Raw genomic sequence first — 19992 nt, forward strand, 5'->3', positions numbered from 1 at the left:
TTCAATATAAAGTAGTTTTTGGAAAAAAGAATAACAAAACTATAAATAGGTAACTTACAAAACAACAAAAACAATGACTACTCATTTTTGACACTGTCAAGAAACTCTTTACACATTTCGTTTTCGAGCTCTGTTTTGATCTCGTTCTTAGAAAAAAGGGACTTTACCGTAATCTATGCTTTTGGCGTTGCTCAGTGCTGCTCTATATTTGCATTGACTTTGATTTGGTTGCGAAATTTTGACCGGTGCACATCTACAGACTAACTTTCTCAAATTTTTAAAATGCCTGGCAAAAGACTAAGCTTTGACGTTGTCCAATTGATTTACTATAATCACCAGTTGGGCAAATCTGTTGCAGACATGGTAGACATGTTTTCAGTATCAAGGAAAACCATTTACAAAGTCCTAAGTCGCGTCCTAAGTATGTACAATAAACTTTGCTCTTTGGACTCCCTTAAAAATTGCAGCAGCTCTGTTTGGAAGTTGGTTTGGCCTTGGCGGCTAGCAATTTCTTTCCTGGTGCTCATTCTGTAATTTCTGCTGCTCCTTGTGGACTTGAATCATTTTCCGAACAATCTCCAGCAGATTTTCCAGTTTAATCCGCTTTGGTTGCAGAAATAATACTAGAGCCGCAGTTGGATCTGTGCCGGTCGACATTAACGGAATTATTTAGGATCCTCGTAAATCCGCAGTACCATCATAACAAATGTATATAGCGACTCGCGTGTATTGTTTGTTAATTTACTAGCTGCAAAATAATAATAATAATAAAAGGAAATTCATACATAATTTGTTTACTAATTATCACCAATTTCTGGTTTCTCCATTTTGTATTGTGTCTGTTTTATTTATTTATTTTTTTTAGTATTTAATATTCGAATTACGAATTGGCGCGAACTATTTCGCATTGCCATTCAGTGTTTTTGGTTTTGCCGGTCCGAAAATTTCCCAATTAGTCCACCATCCATTTTGGATGTTCCTAAACCGCACGTTTCTATGCGATAGTTAGCCGATGGTTTTCAAATGCAACTCTGAATAATTGTCATTCACAATGGAAAAATGGAATTCACTGCGAAAACGTAAACATTGATTGTGACAAAATTAACAAAAAACAAAAACAACAACAGAACAGCTCGGAAGGACAGCAGACCAAATTTTCGAAAAACTTATTAATAAAATGGATTTAGTGCCAGAAAACTCCTCCAGTGGTACGTTGAATAGATATATTTGTTTTTTATTGTTTATAATATATAATATTATTACACAATGCAGCAAAGAAGAGAACAACAGCAGGCGGCAGGGTGAAATGGAGTGCCGCGCTTGAGTGCCTGCTGATTGACATATGGCAGGAGAAAATTGAAGATTTGCGCGGACCACGCAAAAATTCACATGTGTACATGGAGATGGCCGAGTCCATGAAGGAGGCTGGGATTGAGCTTGGATGGGGCGAGATAAGGACAAAGCTCGAGAACATGACCAAAAAATACAGGTAAATATTATTGACTCTGCCAAATAAAAGATTGTGAAACCTACTATTTTTTTATACTTTGCAGGATTGAAACATGGATAAACAACATGGAACAGAGCACATTGGACAACGACAGTAAGTTTTATTAATTTATTGCTAAAAAATATATTTCATTTAAGGTGTTCATTGCAGATCCTGATGAGTACTTTTCGGATATTATTGAGATGGACCTGGACGGATCTTGTAGCTCCAGCACCTTGTCTGGGCCTCCGCCAAAGAAAAAGAAAAAGACCGACATTTCGTTGCTGGCAGAGATCGCCCAGGAGCGTCTCGAACATCAAAAGGACCACCACGTTAGGCAGGAGAAGATGGTGCAGGACTTGATCAGCACCCAAACAAAATTCCAGAACGACCTCTTAGAAGTTTTAAAAAATAAAAATAAATGAGTTTTTAATTTTCATTACGGTCTACACAATATTTTGCGATTGCAGATCGTATCTGTTCTGCTGACTGATTAAAGTCAGCAGAACTGTTGCTGGTATCGGGCTGTTCGCGCTGCTCATTTTTTGCAAGCTCCCAATTTTCATTAATCGCGCTGTTGTGCATATTTAATATATTGTGTAAAATACAACAGCTCATTATTATGGCGCTATTATTTTTGTGGTGGCTATCAAGACCTTTTCCGATTATTCGAAATCTGGCTTTTAAATGCCCAAATGCATTTTCCACCACTCGCCTAGCTTTGGAAAGGTTGTAGTTAAACGTTCGCTGTTCCAAAGAGGCGACTGTGGAAAACGGGTAAGGTTTCATCAGCTTTTTAGAAAACCTAAATGCCGAGTCCCCGATAAGCATTACAGGGACGTTTACTCCGCTTATTTCCTTGGCTTTCTCTTGGAGTAATGCCGATGCTTCGATATGTTTTGCAAGGCTTGACCACTAACCATACAGTATATGCATGTGCACCCATACACTAAAACATGCTGGTGGCAAAACAGATCAGACCTGAGAGAGTTAAAAAAATCTGAAAAAACACAATCACATATTTTTGTCGAAACATATTGCGTGTGTACTAACACATGCAAAGATGTTCTCTCTGCGCTCTCTCTCTCATGATGACGTCACTCTGGGGTACGGATAGCGCAAGCCGGTGTGTGACACTTTCGTTGTATGAACTGGCACATCTATATACTGTATGGTTAGTGGCTTGACTTCTGGTATATCATCGAGTCATTGCACCTTCCTGCAGAGCCGATATTTACATATGTAAATCTGTATCTAAAAAGAATCGGATTTAAATAATTTAGGACATTAAACCAACTTGCTAAATACATATTTTTGTGCAAGATATTTGCATACCTATAATCCAATAAAAGTTTAAAAACCAATTTATATGTAAACATATTGCTGAAGTTCTTATTGATTTCCTACCAATTGCACCTAGGCACTGAGGAAACCCAATTGCCTCGAATCCCTTTACGCACTCATCAATTTTGTCGGAAGTTAGGTAATTGGGCGACATGTACTCCTTAGAAAACTCGTCGATAAGTGCTCTGCAAAACTCGTGCAGGATATTACACACACTGTATGGAGCTACACCGAAAAGCCTGCCAACTGTTCGGTACTCAGAGGACGAGCCCAAAGTGTATAGCGCAATGGCGATGCGCTTTTCCAAAGGAATTGCAGCTCGGCAGTTGGTGTCCTTCTTTCGCAGCACTTCAAGCCGATTCACTAAAATATCAAAGCAGGGCCTCTCCATTCGGAAACTCTCTTTGAAAAACGCCTCGTTGTTTTCTGGTAAGTCTTTATCCCAAAATGTCCCGAACCGCTTCTAAAACCATAAAATATGTCCTTGTACGTTAAACTATGGTTGAAGTTAGTAGAAGTACTCACAAACGACCATAATCTTCCTGGCTTTTGTGTTTTTATGGCAGTTACCCAGTCAAGCATCTCATCCTCGTCAATTTTAAAGTCATCATCGTCATCATCAATATTCATTGACAGCAACATTATTAGTTGGTGCAAGAAAATATTTTGCTGTTGAACCACAGCCGAAATAATTGCTATATCTTCATCATCCATTATAAGAACCAAGAATTAATATGTCTTCCGCGCAAATTGAATGAACTTGTTATTGGCATCAGCTGTTTTTGACGGATGGTGGATGGTGGCAGTGTGAATCGGAGTTTCACATCTGTCAAAAAATCCCACCATTCCCCCGGGATGGGCTCAGTGTGCAGAGCCCAGAGGAGGGTTTTTACTCTCAAACTATACATCGATGGTTGAAATTTATCGCAGAAAACCATCTACACTATCGATATTATCAATAGTATCATCGATGTTCTTGCATTCCATTTCGTTTCATATTTTACGGAGAATTTCATTACAAATTGAAATTGCATCAACAAAATAGTAAAATTATGGCACTGGCCTTCAAAAAGGCTCACGGGTCCTTAGTTGAGACCATTGATGGAGCGCCGCCACTCAAGAAACTACGCCTTCAAACTGTGGCCGCCAAAGCAAAGCCAGTGGAAAGAAAACTGCAGGTGCTGGCACAGCTCGATCCCTATTTGGGAGCAGCTACTGCAGTAGCAGGCGCCTGTGGAGTTGGTGGAGCAACGACAACGCCGGCAGCTGTACCCCCAGCTGCACCCCTGCCAATAAGTAATACAGGGGCTACAGCAACGAGTGCAACCGCTACCATTAGCCCAAGCAGTACCAAGGAGCTACTGGAAGTGCTTGTCAAGATCACGGATGAGATCTGCTACGAAGATGTGGATATGGTCGAGCTGAAAGAGGCCTCTGCGAAAATATATCAATTGTTCCAGCTGCAGGACCGTGATAGCGACACTTCGGTGCGGGTCAAGTTGCTGGAGCTGCTCTCCGGCCTAGGTTGTGAGTGCACCACGGAGGCGGGCGTCATTCTAATCATAGACCACCTAATCTACTTACTACGCAAGGAGACCTCACAAAAGGTTCTGGCTCAGGGAATGATGTGTCTCTACCGGATCGGTGATCGCCGGCGTCACCTTGTCCCGATGGCCTACAACACACAAGTTGCTCATCTGGCCAAGGAGGCACTGCGTTCTGGCTCCACACACACGCAGAAAAACGCAATGCTGGTGATTGGCCGGTTCGCAACGCGAATGGAAGGCGAGCGCCACTACGCGTGGAAATTGGCCTTCTACATAGACTCGCAGGATTCAGGGGTGCGAGCGCAGGCTCTGCATGCTCTGCTAACACTGGGCGAGCGGGGATCCAACCTGCCGGCGGTGCTCTACAAGCGGGCTGTAGATGCAATGAAAGACGACTACGAGTGCGTGCGAAAGGAAGCCCTGCGACTGGTGTACATGCTGGGCAACCGTCATCCCGACTTCATTATTGCCTCGGAGCGCCAGCAGGAAGACATCCGAATGATTGATGCCGCGTTCAGCAAAGTGTGCGAAGCACTGTGTGATCTCTCGCTGCAGATTCGTGTCTTGGCTGCCGAGCTTTTGGGCGGTATGACCCACGTCAGTCGAGAGTTCCTCCATCAGACGCTTGACAAGAAGTTAATGAGCAATTTGCGCAGAAAGCGCACGGCCCACGAGCGCGGGGCGCGTTTGGTGGCCAGCGGCGAGTGGTCGTCGGGCAAGCGGTGGGCGGACGATGCTCCACAGGAGCACCTAGATGCCAGGAGCATATCGATTATCGCCAGTGGGGCCTGCGGGGCCCTTATCCACGGTCTAGAGGACGAGTTTTTGGAGGTGAGAACGGCTGCTGTCACCTCCATGTGCAAGCTGGCACTGTCGCGGCCGGACTTTGCTCTGACCAGCCTGGACTTCCTGGTGGACATGTTCAACGACGAGATTGAGGATGTCCGGCTGAAGGCCATATACAGTCTGACAGCCATCGCTCGACACATAGTTCTGCGGGAGGATCAGCTGGAGACCATGCTGAGCTCGCTGGAAGACTACTCGGTGGACGTGAGGGAAGGCCTGCATCTGATGCTGGGCGCATGCCGGGTCTCGACACAAACGTGCCTGCTGATGGTGGTCCAAAAGCTGCTCGATGTGTTGGCCAAGTATCCGCAAGATCGTCATTCCACCTACGCCTGCATGCGGAAGATTGGACAGAAGCATCCGCACCTTGTCATGGCTGTGGCCGTTCACCTTCTCTACGTGCATCCGTTCTTCGAGACCCCCGAGCGGGATGTGGAGGATCCCACCTACCTCTGCGTACTTATTCTTGTCTTCAATGCAGCCGAGCATCTGATGCCAATCATCAGCCTCCTGCCGACGGCCACACACCGTCACTATGCGTATTTAAGGGACAGCATGCCGAAACTGGTCCCCCAGCTGCCCATCGAGGGTGCTTCCTCCTCGTGCACAAAACATCGGATCGATGATGCGGTCAAGAAGGCTGGAAGCTCCGCTGGATACCTCAAAATGATTCTCAGCCACATCGACGAGATCGTGACCATGCCCGACGGTCGCGTGGAGTTACTTAAAACCGCCCAGTCCAATCTCCAAGTAAGTTAAGCTATGAATCCTTGAATGAAACCGAAACCATTAGAAAATGTTCATTCTCTGCGTATTCTCTCCAGCGCCTTGGGGACATCGACTCGGGACTGTATGGGACGTCAAACTTTCTGGAAACTTTCCTGTCCGCTCAGATTCAAATTGAGCAGATGCAGCGTTGCGCTAGAGCGCACAGAAGTCGTGTCCCACTGAAGGAATCGCTGGCCGCCCTCGTCACCAAGTGTCTCAAGCTGCAGCACACGTTTTCGGGTCTTAGCTACTGGGACATTCTACAGGTAAAGCAGTTGCGGCTGCGTGCCAGTGCCCTGCATCTGGTCCTTGTGGTAAAGGATCGCTCGCAAAGCGCCCTTGGTCCCTGCCAGATGCTGCTCCAGACTGCAGGGGACATCAGTGAGTACATAAAGGCCAACACGAAGGATGAAGAGCAGCCGCTGCTCCCAATCCCAACCATTGTGGCTATCGGGGGAGAGGAAGAGAAGTCCATAAAATCATCGGCCAACAACGTCCAGCCGGATAGTTTCACACGTCAGCTACTGTCCAAACTAGACGCTATCACGGATCCCAAGCCAGGCCGAGTCTTCCGCGAGATTCTGCCCCTGGTGCAGAATGCCCCGCCTTTAGCTCTGCCGCCTGCCAATGAAAAGATCAGACGCTGTATGGCCAGCATAATCGAGCCGTGCCCGCTGCAGTCCCAGGACAATGTAATCAAGGTGACTGCTGGTCTGATTGCAGCCGTTCCGTTTGTGGCTGAGATTGACAACTTGCAAGAGTCGCAGAAGGCGGACATGAGAATCAAGATCAAGTACCCCGATCAGCACATGCACACAGTGGTGCCCAAAATGACGGACTTCAAGCCCATCATGACTGAGCAGGGCGAGCACGAAACGAATGTGCGTCTAAGGACGACGATCCTCTTGTCTCACAGCGTCTGGACAGAGGCGTCGCTCGTGGAGATTCAGCTGTGCCTGGCTGTGCGGCCGGGCAGTGAGCTAGAGCTTTGCAAGCCGGCGAAGGTCTTATTTGCTCCAAAGCCAGTGCGGCGAGGAATTTAGCGGGAAGAGATCAATTATACTAAAGAATCTGTAAAGTCAAGAAGGAAGCAGTACAGAAAGCAGACAAAGCAACGAAGCTGCTCATGGATAAACTAGTTATTAGAGATGTAACATTGTAAATTATCCAATTAAATAACAATATAATTTTCGTCTATGCCCCCTTACAGTCTGTCATGCATAATTTTGGCCACATGCGGAAGCATTCATGCAACAGCAGAGTCGATTTAGCCGCATCATCCTGTTTCTATGCAGTTTTCTCTGTTTTTCGGCTATTTTCGGAAGAAAACTTGTTTATATAGATTTATTAGCTTATTATTAGTTCTGAGCGCCGATATGCGATTTTTAAACTTTTGGAAATTGGGTTTCCTCGCTATCGATACGACTGTTTATATAATGCAAAGACCTCCTGCAGACCTGCAGACAGAGAAACTATCGCAATAGCTAAACTTACGCAATCAAAATGGAGTGGCGAAAGTGATTTATCAATCGAAGAAAAATCCATCGCTGCGAACAACCATTTTTTAATCAAATATTTTACTTAAAAAGGGGCCAGAAAACTGAAGAAGATACAAATAATAACCATGAATGATGCTAGAACATGCATAGAAGAAATTCGAACCATAAGTCTCAACGATAGACAAATCATTTTCAGCTCAGGCTTTTTGATTTGACCAGATTTGAAAAATCTAGGCAAATAGGATTATTTTTCAGAAAAGCTCTGATTCATTTTTGAAAATTTCACAAAGGAAACTTTTTTCTCGGGGAAATGAAAATGTAAGCGCTTAAATATACAACAAAACGATTCTTAATTGCAACAAGAAAAAAAAATAGATGACTTATTGATGCATTAACATAAATTTGACACCATAACCAGAGTAATTTAGATTGTGCCCATCCCAAATTTGGTTCTTAAATCAATCGTCCGGGCAGCAACACTTTGCGTTTTCGTGCAGGTGACGCAGCCTGATTCGGCTATAGATACATCGTATCGGATCAGGTGTTACTCATGTGAGATGTGACACGAGAAAATGTGATGCAAATTTGATACAAACGGAAGCACCTAAAAACAAAAACGAAATTTTTTGGCTGAAAACGCAAAATGCAATAGTTAGTGCCTGAATATGCGACTAGTATTATTAAAACTTCCACCACTATTATCGATAGTCGATGAGGCAATCGATAGATATTACAGCTCTGGCGTGAAAAGCAAAGCGAAAAACTGAAAGCGAAATTGAGTTTGAGGGAGTCACTGTGCATGGCACATTTTAAAACTGCAGCAGTTTTCGCGTTGTCTGCTTATGTGCGAAGTTTAATAAAAGTAAACAGAAAGTCATAGTTGATAGATTTATAGAAATCGAAACGTAGTACGGTATGTGCCCATTTGTGTGTGATGTGTTGCTTAATTCTCTTTCGTCAGCTGCCCGATTGCCTCTTTATCACACACATGAATTTACCATATGTACGTGCCTGTGTGTGTGTGTGTGTGTAGGAAACTCGCTTTGCGATCAGGTTCGGGAACCCCAACCCTGCGCGATGCCATAGTGACAAAAAAATGCGAGTGAGCTGAGAGTTAACTACAAAAAAACGCAACAAAACAAAAGATCACTAAAAAAATGATTAATATAAATATATCCGAAATAATATACATATAAGGAGGACCCCTCGTATGTTTTGTCTCTTTTTTTGTTGTTTTTTTTTTGTCATGCGCGCTCACTCGTCCACACTCTCGTTCTCTGTCGCTCTCACACTTACATTACGGTTCGTGGCAATAGCTCGCGTGCGTTTTGGTTTTGTTTTGCTGCCAAAACTAATGCAAAAACAACAAAAAATTGGATACAGAAGAGACGAAAAAGTCTGCCAAGCAACAGTTGCAAACTGCGACTTGCATATTCCTGTTGTACACGAAGACGCGACGAAAAGCGTAGAACTGAACGGGACGGAACAGAAAATTCTTCCTCCAAGCACAGCGGCAGTAGGCGAGGCTAGGGAAGGCAAGGTGAGACGACGTGTTGCCTTCATTTTTGCAAGCACGCATTGTTTTCCTCACAAAAAATCCAAATTCGTAATCCCAACAACACTTCGCTCACCTCTTGCTTCCTTATCTCAGGTGTACGAGTGTAAACAACAATTGTTATACTCGTACACATATATACAACATAAAACTGCGTCGAAGTGTGCCTGTGCCTAGTGTGTTCTGTACGGATATTGATTCAAACTAAATCCTTAGGGCAACTACAAAAGTGACTGACAAAAATAAGTGAAACGTGAATCGGAATCGTTGCGTGAAAATTCGCTGTATTCAAAAATGTGTTTTATTTTCTCGTTTCCGTTCAGCTTTTGATAATTAAATTTTCAAGTAACCACGAGAACGATAGTGCTCATCATCGCGGAAAGAGTCACAGAAGCACCTCCGCTAACCCTCGATTCAAATTGGTACAAATGCAGCCCCGATAACCACGACGACAAACGGTTGCAATAACGGCGTTAGGTGCGAAGGACAAGGCACCCGCCACCCACGCTTAAATCACAGCTGAGAGCCAGAAAGAGACAGCAAGTCGCCCTCGAGAAGAGAAGAGAAGCAAGAATCGAAAAAGCTCTGAAAGCACACCAACACAACACCAAAAGCATTAAAACTGCAGCAGAGCGACCCCATCCCACACATCACACTCACACCAGCGCCACGAGCATCGAACACTGCATCGGGCATTGAGCATAGGGAGGGACACACACTGACACTGGGAGGAAGAAGATGGATCTTTTCGATATGGACGACGTTGTAGTGGGCCCCCCGGACGAGTGCAGCACCCCGCTGAAGGAGTGGCGGCTGAAACTCCAGGCTGGCACACTGACACGCAACGACTTCATTGAGTTCTTCAAGAAGGAGTCGCCCAAATACTTTGACTACCAGAACGAGCTGGACACAGGTGAGAGGCACTGCTGCTCGCTCTTGGGTTTCATTTTATTTCTTAAGCTATTGCCGTTTGAGCAAACGATTCGGTATTGCGCCTACTGCGTCTACCCCCCGTATCTGCCGCTCCTCCCTCCCACTGTTTATCTGTTGTTATTATTATATTTGGGGTGTTGTTCACAAAGCTTTAGAGCGAACAGCAAAGCTGGAAGTTCGATTGACTTGACATATGAAACCGCTCGTATACCCCCTCGTGCAGGGGTAAACTGTTGGGAGCAGCACATACTCGACTCGTAGGCTAGGATCCAGGATCCAAGATAACCATGATAGGACCTTGCCGCTTTCTACTTTCTCAATTTCGCATAGAGATCGTCGTAGGCAACCGAGCAGAACAGAAATCGTATATGTTAAGATGACACTGTTGTGAGGACAGACTTTGGGCCACGGTTGTTGTGACGACAATGACTGATAAAACAGAATGTGAAATATGTTTATTTGTATTTGAATTCAATTCGGTTTATTCAACTTGCTTTTACCTGGCCCTTGTCCAGATCAGACCCAGTCCTCTGACGTGTCCTCAGTCTTTTCCAGCTTTCTTCAGACTTACGGATGGATTTTGAATTTGTGAGTTTGTCTCTTTGTGGAGCCAATAAACGGCTGATACAATTAGACATACAGACTTTCTTGTGTGAATGCATTCGTGTGTCGAGTATATACATACATATATTCATGTAAGTACATATATGTATTTATATGTGTATGTATATGATGATACTTGTCATTCGTGTTAATACATTCTCCTTAAACAAATCTTTTCTGTTTCTGCTTAATTTTGTTCCCATTTGAGTACTTGGGTATTTGGTTGGGGTGCCTTAAACTTCTCCTTTCCTCTCGGCGCGATTAGCTGATTAACACATGCTATCGCTGGCATGTCGCCGGAAGGACATGTCTTTGTGTGGGGAGGGGCTGAGCTTTTTGTTTGCTTTTCCCAAGGAGTGTGAAATATGGCATGGACAATTCCGCCTCAGCTCTGATCTTTACCGTTCAGTTCCGTTCCGTTCATTTCCGTGCTGATCGATTCTCCTCTGTGCTGCTCTGTTCTAGGCCCTCGCCCGTCCGTTCCGTTCTTTGTTCCACTCTATTACGCCTCAGCAGCACACTGTTGCACACGTAGTTATGTACATATGTAGGTGTTTTACAGTGGAACGTTTTGCATGCACATATTCGTCAGTAAATAGAAGAATCACCTATAGATACATAGCAAAAAACAGTACATACATATGTATGTAGGTATATGCATGTACATATGTACGAACTATGTATGTGCATACATACTATGTGCACTGCAGACTTTGTTGTATTTATTATTTTCGTTGATAGCCCGAGAATCGTTGTGACGTCAGATTCTCAGATGCGTTGTTGATTGTGGAAGAGTGTGTGAAAGAGAGGGAAGAGAAAGAGAGTGACAGCGTGGAAGGCGTTGCCTAGCCACTGCAATTTCATTTGTTCCGTCTGGCTATAATAGTGCTCCGATCCGATCCAGATTCGGCAATCTGCTAGATATGGTCATTATCTGCGACTCTGCGTTTTTAGTTTTCTCGTATCGTCAAATTGTGCATGCCGCAGCTTTCGTCCTTCGTGGGGGGCGGAAGGGGACGGAAGGGGACGGTTCAGTGTGATATTACAGGAGTCTGGACTCAAAATTAAGTTGCTCTAGCTCTTATAGTCTCTGAGAACTAGCCGTCAAACAAGACGGACGGACGGACGGAAGTTCTGGGAAGTTACACACATCCCCATTCACTTTCACCACAAATCGAATATACCCTTGTACTCTTCGAGTACCAGGTATAAAAATAGCTAACGGGAACCGCTGTCGCTCTTACATCTGATTCCCTCGCTCGCGCTCTCTTCTTCTGGCTCCTACTTCTACTCTCTTACTCTCATTGGATAGTATCTATCTATCTGTCTCGCTTTGAACGATGCAGGCAGAGTTCATACCTGCATACGTACATATGTACATATGTATGTGTTGCATATGAAGGCGCGACCTTGAACTGTATTTGTGTTTGTTGTATTTGACGATTTGTGGTTTTGATTTCAATTCGAAAACTCGTTTTGATGGAAGGTTTCTCTTCGCCTCCAATCTCCAGTTCTCTTGCGGTCGCAACATCATCGTCATCATCACGATCATGATTGTCATGATATCTTTCTTTATGCTGTTTAACCTGCTCTACAAAATATTTGAGATATTTTACACAGACCGATGATGATTGTGTTACTCATATGTATGTTCATATGAACATACAAATGCATGTATATGCACGTATGTTGTACTAATGCAAGTAATACTACACCGCTAAACAATGACTAAATGCGTTTATCCAAGATCCCACATCCCATCCCCACCTTCACCCTAACTGAAGTAGTGTGTTTTCCACTCACTTTGGCACTCACGGGGTCTCTTCCGTCTCTATCCCCCGAGTAAGTCCGAATTATTTTACTTTGAATCACCAAAGTAGTCTCCATGCTGTCTAGAACTGAAATTAATCCTAGAGTGGGGCTAATGATTGAATATTGTGACGCACGTATGTATGTATGAGCATGTGTATACATATGTATACCCTCTATTCGAAGTCTACTCCACACAAGCGGCTACTGGAGCATTCGTGAAGGAGGAATGCGTTTTTGCCTGGTATCCGCGCGTAACAGCCTTCTGCTGGTTTCACATGGGACGCTTGATGGTGCAGCATACAGAGGTTGATGGATGTGTTGTCTTATCAATTGGAGCGATTTGTTGCAGAACATGTCAGCCATATGTATGTTCTTACTTCCCTACGTTATCATAGCTATACCCGATACTCGACAGAGTTTAGGGATATACATATACTCCTTATTCCCGCCTCCTACTTCCTGCTTGTAGTGTAGTGTCCACCTAAAGAAGGCATCGACGTTGAATGTCTTGGGTCACCGAACGAATTCATTTGCCAGCATAGTACCCACCCCCAGCATATATGTTCTCGTAACCTTGTCAACTATTTCATGCCTCTCCGTTGCTCCGTTTTCTTATATTTTTTAGTAAAATGCATGTTCAAAGAAGCCCTGGCCAAGGAGGAGATAATCGATGTTCTGGTCGAGTTCATGCTTGGCGATAACCCAAAATCGGCGCTGGAGAAGCTGCGGCTCGAGGGCAACACCGCTACCGTCTGCGGCAAGGTGTTCAAAAATGGGGAGCCCACTTACAGTTGCCGGGAGTGTGGCATGGATCCCACCTGTGTGCTGTGCGTAAACTGCTTTAAGCGGTCGGCGCATCGCTTCCACAAGTACAAAATGTCCACCTCCGGCGGCGGTGGCTGCTGCGATTGTGGGGACAATGAGGCCTGGAAGAAGGATCACTATTGTCATCTGCATTTGGTGAGTAAAACGAGAGTGCTTCCTAACATGCTACCCCTTACTTTACCATCCGAATCCGTTTCCGTATCTGTTGCAGGATAATCGAAAGAATCCGCTCGAGAGCAAGATCATCAGTGGGGCCGTTTTGGAGCGCAGCGAGATCTGCTTCAGTGCCATTCTGGCGTTTTGTGTCAACTATCTGGAGATCGAGCCGAATGCCAGTCTGAAGTGCCTCGACGGGGAGGGCCTGGAGCTGGATGGGGCGCACTTTTGCACGGTGCTGTACAACGACGAGTCGCACACGTTTGACCAGGTCATCCAGACGCTGACAAAGATCGCCAAGTGCCGCCACAAGGAGGCCATGGAGATAGTGGCGGCCATAGACCGCGAGGGCAGGGCCGTGGTCAAGTGCGACACTTTCAAGGCGTGCAACGAGCTGAAGACGGCCATAGAGAACCAGATGATACCACCGAGCGGTCTCCTTACCAATCTCCGCAACAACCAGTCGCTGCGAACCTCCGTGCTGCACATCAACTCGGTGGCCTGCCAGCAGTTCGCCCTCCAGCTGCTTAGCTGGTTCCAGGAGTTCCTTGTCCGCCACTACCTCTTCCGCAAGACCTTCTCCGAGCTGGTGCAGCAGAAGCAGGAGTCCTTCTGCATCCGCCACATCCTCGAGTACGACGTGAAGCTGTGGAAGACCGCTCGCACCTGCTGGCACCGCCTCCTCATCTCGGGCATGCTCATGGAGTACGAGAACAAGATGGTGCTGGCCCAAGAGTTCTCACGCCGCTACGCGACAATGGTGGAAGACTTCATCAACGATGACCACGACCACGCCTTCTCTATAGTCTCTCTCAGTGTGCAGCTCTTCACCGTCCCCAGCATTGCCCATCGCCTGATCGCCAAGGAGGGCATATTCGACAAGCTGCTGCACACGTTCTACTACGTGGCCATCGAGAAATTCATCCTCAATCGCACCCTCCACTTCAGCAAGAACATTGCCAGCCTCACCTTCTTCAAGCGAGCCAACTATATTCTGTACGACCTGCGCTATCTGCTCAGCCTCAAGCCAGACGTCCTGAGCAATGAGCTGCGCACTGGATTTCTAGAGGGCTGCAAGGCTCTGATGCGAGTCCTAAATGTGATGCAAGGCATGGAGTCGATTACCCGCCAGACGGGACAGCACATGGACTACGAGCCGGAGTGGGAGTGCGCCTTCAATCTGCACATAAAGCTGGCCACGACCATTTCGCAGGTGATCGAGTGGGCATCCACCGACAAGACGCTGCTGCACAAACTCTACAAGATGACGGTGCGGGCTCTGGTGAGCAACAACTTTATTGTCGGAGGCGAGGAGGCGGAGGCCAAGAGTGTGGCTGGACATGTGGCCAACTGCCTCATATACGATGTCTCGGTGCGGCCGGTGTCCATTCATCTGCCATTGACTCGCTTTTATGCCGGGATCTACCTGCATCTGGGGACACACGACCTAAGCTACGACTGCCTGGTGGCCGAAACCGAGGCGCTGAACATCAAGATGACGCCGCGCGAGATCATAGAGCCGGTGCTGTGCACCCATGCGATGATTGCCCAGGTGGCCGCCGGAATGTGGCGCCGCAACGGCTACTCTCTGCTCCACCAGCTGTACTTCTACAAAAATGTGCGCTGCCGCGTCGAGATGCTGGACAGGGACATTGTCTGCCTGCAGATTGGTGCCTCTCTTATGGAGAGCAACGAGTTCCTCATCCATGCCCTGAACAAGTTCAATCTGATCGGATGGGCCCAGTCCAACTACGAATCGAAGCTGGCCGAGTCCCCCCTCGACGATGAGTTCATGCGCCAGCTGTCAATGATCGACGAGTTCCTCGAGCTGCTCATCGTCATCATCGGGGAGCGCTGGATGCCCGGAGTATCGCTCGTGACCGAGGAAGATCGCCTGCGCAAGGAGATCATCCAGCTGCTGTGCATCAAATCCTACTCCCATTCGGAGCTGAGTCGCGCCCTGCCTGACACCACCGGCGGCAACAGTGACAGTGTCTTCGAGGACGTCATCAACACGGTGGCCACGTTCAAGAAGCCCGTGGGTGCCGATCGGAAGGGCGTCTACGTTCTGAAGGAGTCGCTGTTCGAAGAATTCAACGTGTACTTCTATCACTACACCAAGGAGGATAAATCAAAGGCCGAGGAGCTGCAGCGAGAGCGTCGCAAGGCCAAAAAGGAACTGGTCTGCTGTCCGCCCCCCATGCTGCCGCAGTTGACTCCAGCGTTCACGTGAGTCCGCTTGAGCATACTCGTATGGAGGATTCTGTTGCTAATGCTAATGCCAATTTTCGCTTGCTACCATTACAGGTCCATGGCCAACATATTGCAGTGCAATGTGTTCCTCAGCATCTGCACTTTGACTATGGATCGGGCTCTGGACATTCGCAGTCGCTCCTTCTCGGAATCCCATGTGCAGAAGGTATGTAGTTTCCTGCTCTGTTCTTTCTGCTTCTGCTTCTAACAATCGTAATTTCTTTTCAATTTAGATTTTACATTTGCTCGGCTTTGCCATCCAAGAGGAACTTAGCGAGCACTACCCATTTCTCAGTTTCTATGAGCGCGCGCAGCAGTTTGGAATCCTCGACAAGTTGGACGAGCTAGCACGCTGCCCAAGGGTTAGTGCCCACGCTTTATATACTGCCTGCCTTGAATGTCCTTTAATTTGATCTCATTTCGCCACAGTTGGAGGCACATCGTGACTTTGTGCTTTGGACCATTAAACGGTACAAGGATATGCAGGCCAAGCAGGCCCCAGCAGCAGCGGCCGGGCCCAGCGGCTCTCAGAAGAAGACTGCGGGCGAAGAGCCGCCGCTGACATCCGAGGAACAGGCACGCCAGGAGAAGGAGACCCGCGCCAAGCTAGCCGCCGAGCGTCGAGCCAAGATTATGGCCCAGATGCAGAGTGCCCAAAAGTCCTTTATGAAGTCGAACGCTGAGATGTTTGCCAACAGCGACCTGGAGCAGGATTCAATCTCAACAGGAGCCTCTAGTAGCCGGGGGGCGGCATCCTCCATGAGCAGCACCGCTATGGATTGGGAGGATATATCGGATGAGAGCCTAGAGGACCAGGGTGCGGCAGCTCTAGTGATAAAGCAGAACCCGGCCTGCCTGGGGCCAAACCGGGCCCACTACCAGTCGCAGGAGAACAGCTTCAAATGCATCCTGTGCTTCGAGAACTGTAGCATCAACCCGGACGGACCACCGCTCGTTAGCTCTGCGTTTGTGCAGACCTCACGCGTGATCCTGACTACACCGAGCCACTACAAGGGCAAGTGCGGCATGCACGTGAGCTGCTGCGGACACGTGATGCACTACAAGTGCTGGCAGGAGTACTACAGTAACGAGGAGTCTAAGGAGCAGCGTCGCCTCCACCGGAATCGTCTCGCCCTCAGCCAGGGCCACAACGTGGAGTTCCACTGTCCGTATTGCCGGGCCCTCAGCAATACTGTGCTCCCCGTCAGCGAGCCCCTGGTCGGACTTATTCCCGGCGGCCTTCCCGGAGTGCCGCCGGCTGTCAGCTCTGAGAGCTACTTGCCCCTGGACTGCTTCGTGGAGATCATGAGGACTCTTGCTGGGGAGCTATCGGCTCCAGCCGGTGACAACACCATGTGGCAGTATCCGAGCGTTCTGCGCAGGTCGAATGTAATTGGCGATCTGGCTCAGTTCGAGCGTAGTGTGCAGCTGATCGCGAAGCCGCAGCTGCACGCCACTTGTATGGAGGTGATGACCTCCTTCAACAAGGCGCTGCAAAATGCGATGATAAGCCAACAGCCGAACGCTGTCACAGAGGGCGGAGTGGGCGGCGAGGCCGAGAACCCGTACCTGGTCTTTGACACATGCAGCTACACATTGGAGTCCCTTGAGATCTACATGTACACTATGCGGAAGCCGCTCAAGGTGGAGATGCCCATGCGCCATCAGACGTGCACCACGAACCTGGTGCGCGCCTGCGCCCTCTACTCGAGTTGGGCTCCGCAGCGACCCGAACTGGCGTCCAAGCTGCTGGACACCATATTCAACCAGAAGGGAACCAGTGTCCTCGAATGGGACTGCTTCCGCATGCTAGTCCAGCTAAGCTTTGGGGTCCTCAACCTCATGGTGAGGGAGAATGGTAAGTGTAATCCGAATCCAGTGCGTTGCATCGCTCTCTTTGTTGCTTGATTACTGATTCTTGATTTTCAATCTGTTGCATAGAACACACTTTTCTGCCCAGCGGCAGCATGTTCGATTTCTACATGCTGCAGACAATGTTCCTGGCCAATGTCACAAAGGCCGTCATCTGCTTTGACGTTGAGAAACAGCTGGACAGTCGGCGGGCTAAGGAGGAGGCTGGCAAGGCGCCAACTGAGCTCTCTCAGCTAGCATATGTGGAGCAGCTTCCCTCGAAGATCCAGGAGAATATGGTGGCGTTCTATCGTCGCTACAATGTGCCAGCCCGAATGCGCCAGCTGGTGCAGCAAAAGGAGGCGGAGGAGAAGCACAACCAGGGTCAGAGCCAGAGTCAGAACCAAGAGCAGACTGTGGTAATCCCATGCGAGCTGCAGCACCTGGCCTTGATGCTGGAGTATGTACAGTGTCAGATGAGAGCATTCTTGCGATGCGCCTGCCTCTTCTACCGCTGCCTGACCGATGTTGAGTTCCCCGACACGTTCCCCACAGAACAACCGGATAGATTTGACCTGATGTGCCAGTACCTGGGTCTGGATGCTGACATGGGCGTATATTTCGATATGGAGACAGTCTATGCCACCGTGATGCACAACTTTGCCGCGCATCCGCACATCCTGCGCCAGGCCGAGCAGTGCAGTTTACGCTATGGAGATCCCGTGGAGGTGTTACCATGTCTGCGTCCCCTGCCGGAGCTGAAGCCGCTCTTTGAGGACTACAGCGATCTGATCAACAGCGTATCGGACATTTTCTGTCCCAACAACGAGCGCGAGGAAATGAAGACCCCTACGATGTGCCTGATCTGTGGCAAAGTGCTTTGTGGACAGTCGTACTGCTGTCAGCCAGAGCTGGGAAAGATGTCGGTGGGGGCCTGCACCCATCATGCCCACAGCTGCGGCGCCGAGGTCGGCATATTTCTACGCATACGGGACTGCCAGGTTGTCTATCTAGGCCGTGGCAAGGGCTGCTATGTCCAGCCACCGTATCTGGACGAGTATGGGGAGACGGATCAGGGCCTAAGGCGCGGCAATCCATTGCGCCTCAGCCAGTATGCCTATCGCCGCATCTTTATGCAGTGGTTGGGTCACAAGCTGCACGAGGAAATTGCTCGACTCAATGATAATGCCAACGTGGCTGTAACGCAATGGCATCACATGTAGTCCGAACGAAGAGCGAGAAGTAGTAGTTCAGCTTCGGAACGAAAGGGGAAGAACTGGAGCTGGAGCTGAACATGAAGCTGTAGGAGATCGAGAGCAAGAGCGATGGCAATGGCGACAGTCAATGTGATTATTACGTACTAACATTAGGAGAGCATATTTATACGTCTAAGCATTTTACAAGTTATCCTTTGGAAAGGAAACAGATCCCCCTTCCCCACCCCACGCCCACCCACACATATACACACACACACACACACACACACACCTCAACACGTTGAGTACTAAAACGAAAAACCAAAAGAAACCTAAACCTAAATTCGAACTAAAACTACAATCCTTACACACGTCCAGCTTCAACTTTGTAAAATCGTCTTGCGTTCTCTTACACTATTACACATAAAAACTTGATTAAATTTTTTTTGAGCTAACATTAGAAAACTTCTTGATAGTTTGTGTAGTAGACCGAATTTCGAGGACCTTCTCTAGTTATATATATATATAATATACATATACTACACTTAAAAAAAAACTAGGCTAGATTTTGCCAGCACCTTCAAGGACTATACACGAGACTATACATGTGACCCCCACAGCAGATAAGAGTAACTGAAAAGAAAGAAAGAAAATATAACAAATGAGCACTCTGTGTTTCTTTGATTATCTGATTGATAATTTGATCTATAGTCTGTTCCATGACCACGGCCATGTCATCAGCAACTCCCCAAGTCTGTGTACATAGAAATCTCTGAATCTTTATCCAAATCCCCACAATTATTGACACTTAGAAGGGAAGCAGCAGGGCTATGTGCAGTCTTGAAAAGAAGGCGGTAGCGTAACCTAACCCGAAGATATACATACATATGTGTATTCATCAATCCAAATAGCCGGGTGGGTTGCCGGGACGCACTTCCATCCGAAGAACACTGACACCCGTAATACGTTGACACACATATTGGCACACCTTAAACTCAACTTTGCACACTTCCGAACAATATGTATTCTCCTTCCACTCCACTCGGCAAACCTTTAACGACAAGAAGATGACTTCAAACATACTAAAGTTAGTCAAATTTCATGTTTCTTTATCAGAATATACTTAACACCTCCATATGGTAACTATCTATGGATAGATATATGTATGCAAACATACACAAACATGTTTCTATCTATATATTGTATAACAACAACAACAAAATCGATTTATGTAAAGTTCAAGCCAAATATTGTTGCGAAACAAAATCTGACAAATAGAAACTGGAAGAAACCAACAAACTTGAAATAAAATGCA

At 47.2% G+C, this 19992-nt stretch overlaps 3 protein-coding genes and 1 long non-coding RNA gene across 4 annotated transcripts; 3 read left to right on the forward strand and 1 right to left on the reverse strand.

Annotated features, from left to right (window-relative positions):
- Positions 1–1123: 1123 nt before the first annotated feature.
- On the forward strand, positions 1124–1928 carry LOC6602665. Its single transcript, XM_002027669.2, has 4 exons — positions 1124–1208; positions 1273–1489; positions 1554–1603; positions 1661–1928. Exons 1-4 carry the CDS (start codon positions 1178–1180, stop codon positions 1912–1914), a joined length of 552 nt encoding a protein of 183 aa, XP_002027705.2. The 5' UTR covers positions 1124–1177; the 3' UTR covers positions 1915–1928.
- Positions 1929–2677: 749 nt separating this feature from the next.
- Positions 2678–3415, reverse strand: LOC113566088. The gene is made up of 3 exons (XR_003408936.1): positions 3359–3415; positions 2825–3296; positions 2678–2743 (listed from the first exon to the last, which is right to left on the reverse strand). It is a non-coding gene; the product is annotated as an uncharacterized LOC113566088 (long non-coding RNA).
- Positions 3416–3877: 462 nt separating this feature from the next.
- On the forward strand, positions 3878–7201 carry LOC6602667 (integrator complex subunit 4). Its single transcript, XM_002027671.2, has 2 exons — positions 3878–5976; positions 6051–7201. Exons 1-2 carry the CDS (start codon positions 3886–3888, stop codon positions 7035–7037), a joined length of 3078 nt encoding a protein of 1025 aa, XP_002027707.2. The 5' UTR covers positions 3878–3885; the 3' UTR covers positions 7038–7201.
- Positions 7202–8291: 1090 nt separating this feature from the next.
- LOC6602668 (E3 ubiquitin-protein ligase UBR1) lies at positions 8292–18963 on the forward strand. The gene is made up of 8 exons (XM_002027672.2): positions 8292–8406; positions 9372–9961; positions 13022–13356; positions 13433–15606; positions 15685–15796; positions 15864–15992; positions 16060–17488; positions 17572–18963. The coding sequence occupies exons 2-8, from the start codon at positions 9787–9789 to the stop codon at positions 18702–18704; spliced, it is 5487 nt and encodes a 1828-aa protein (XP_002027708.2). The 5' UTR covers positions 8292–8406; positions 9372–9786; the 3' UTR covers positions 18705–18963.
- Positions 18964–19992: the final 1029 nt, after the last annotated feature.

This window comes from Drosophila persimilis, unplaced genomic scaffold (genome assembly GCF_003286085.1).
Source record: "Drosophila persimilis strain 14011-0111.01,24,50 unplaced genomic scaffold, DperRS2 tig00000520-arrow-pilon, whole genome shotgun sequence".
Taxonomy (NCBI): domain Eukaryota; kingdom Metazoa; phylum Arthropoda; class Insecta; order Diptera; family Drosophilidae; genus Drosophila; species Drosophila persimilis.

Excerpts from the sequence above, each read along its gene's own strand:
- LOC6602665 (XM_002027669.2), top strand. The coding sequence starts at position 1,178 with ATGGATTTAGTGCCAGAAAACTCCTCCAGTG. Across the intron at positions 1,490-1,553 it reads AACATGACCAAAAAATACAG|GATTGAAACATGGATAAACA; the intron begins GTAAATATTATT and ends TATACTTTGCAG. Across the intron at positions 1,604-1,660 it reads GAGCACATTGGACAACGACA|ATCCTGATGAGTACTTTTCG; the intron begins GTAAGTTTTATT and ends TGTTCATTGCAG.
- LOC6602667 (XM_002027671.2), top strand. The coding sequence starts at position 3,886 with ATGGCACTGGCCTTCAAAAAGGCTCACGGGTCCTTAGTTGAGACCATT. Across the intron at positions 5,977-6,050 it reads CCGCCCAGTCCAATCTCCAA|CGCCTTGGGGACATCGACTC; the intron begins GTAAGTTAAGCT and ends TATTCTCTCCAG.
- LOC6602668 (XM_002027672.2), top strand. The coding sequence starts at position 9,787 with ATGGATCTTTTCGATATGGACGACGTTGTAGTGGGCCCCCCGGACGAG. Across the intron at positions 15,797-15,863 it reads CGGAATCCCATGTGCAGAAG|ATTTTACATTTGCTCGGCTT; the intron begins GTATGTAGTTTC and ends TTTTCAATTTAG. Across the intron at positions 15,993-16,059 it reads AGCTAGCACGCTGCCCAAGG|TTGGAGGCACATCGTGACTT; the intron begins GTTAGTGCCCAC and ends ATTTCGCCACAG.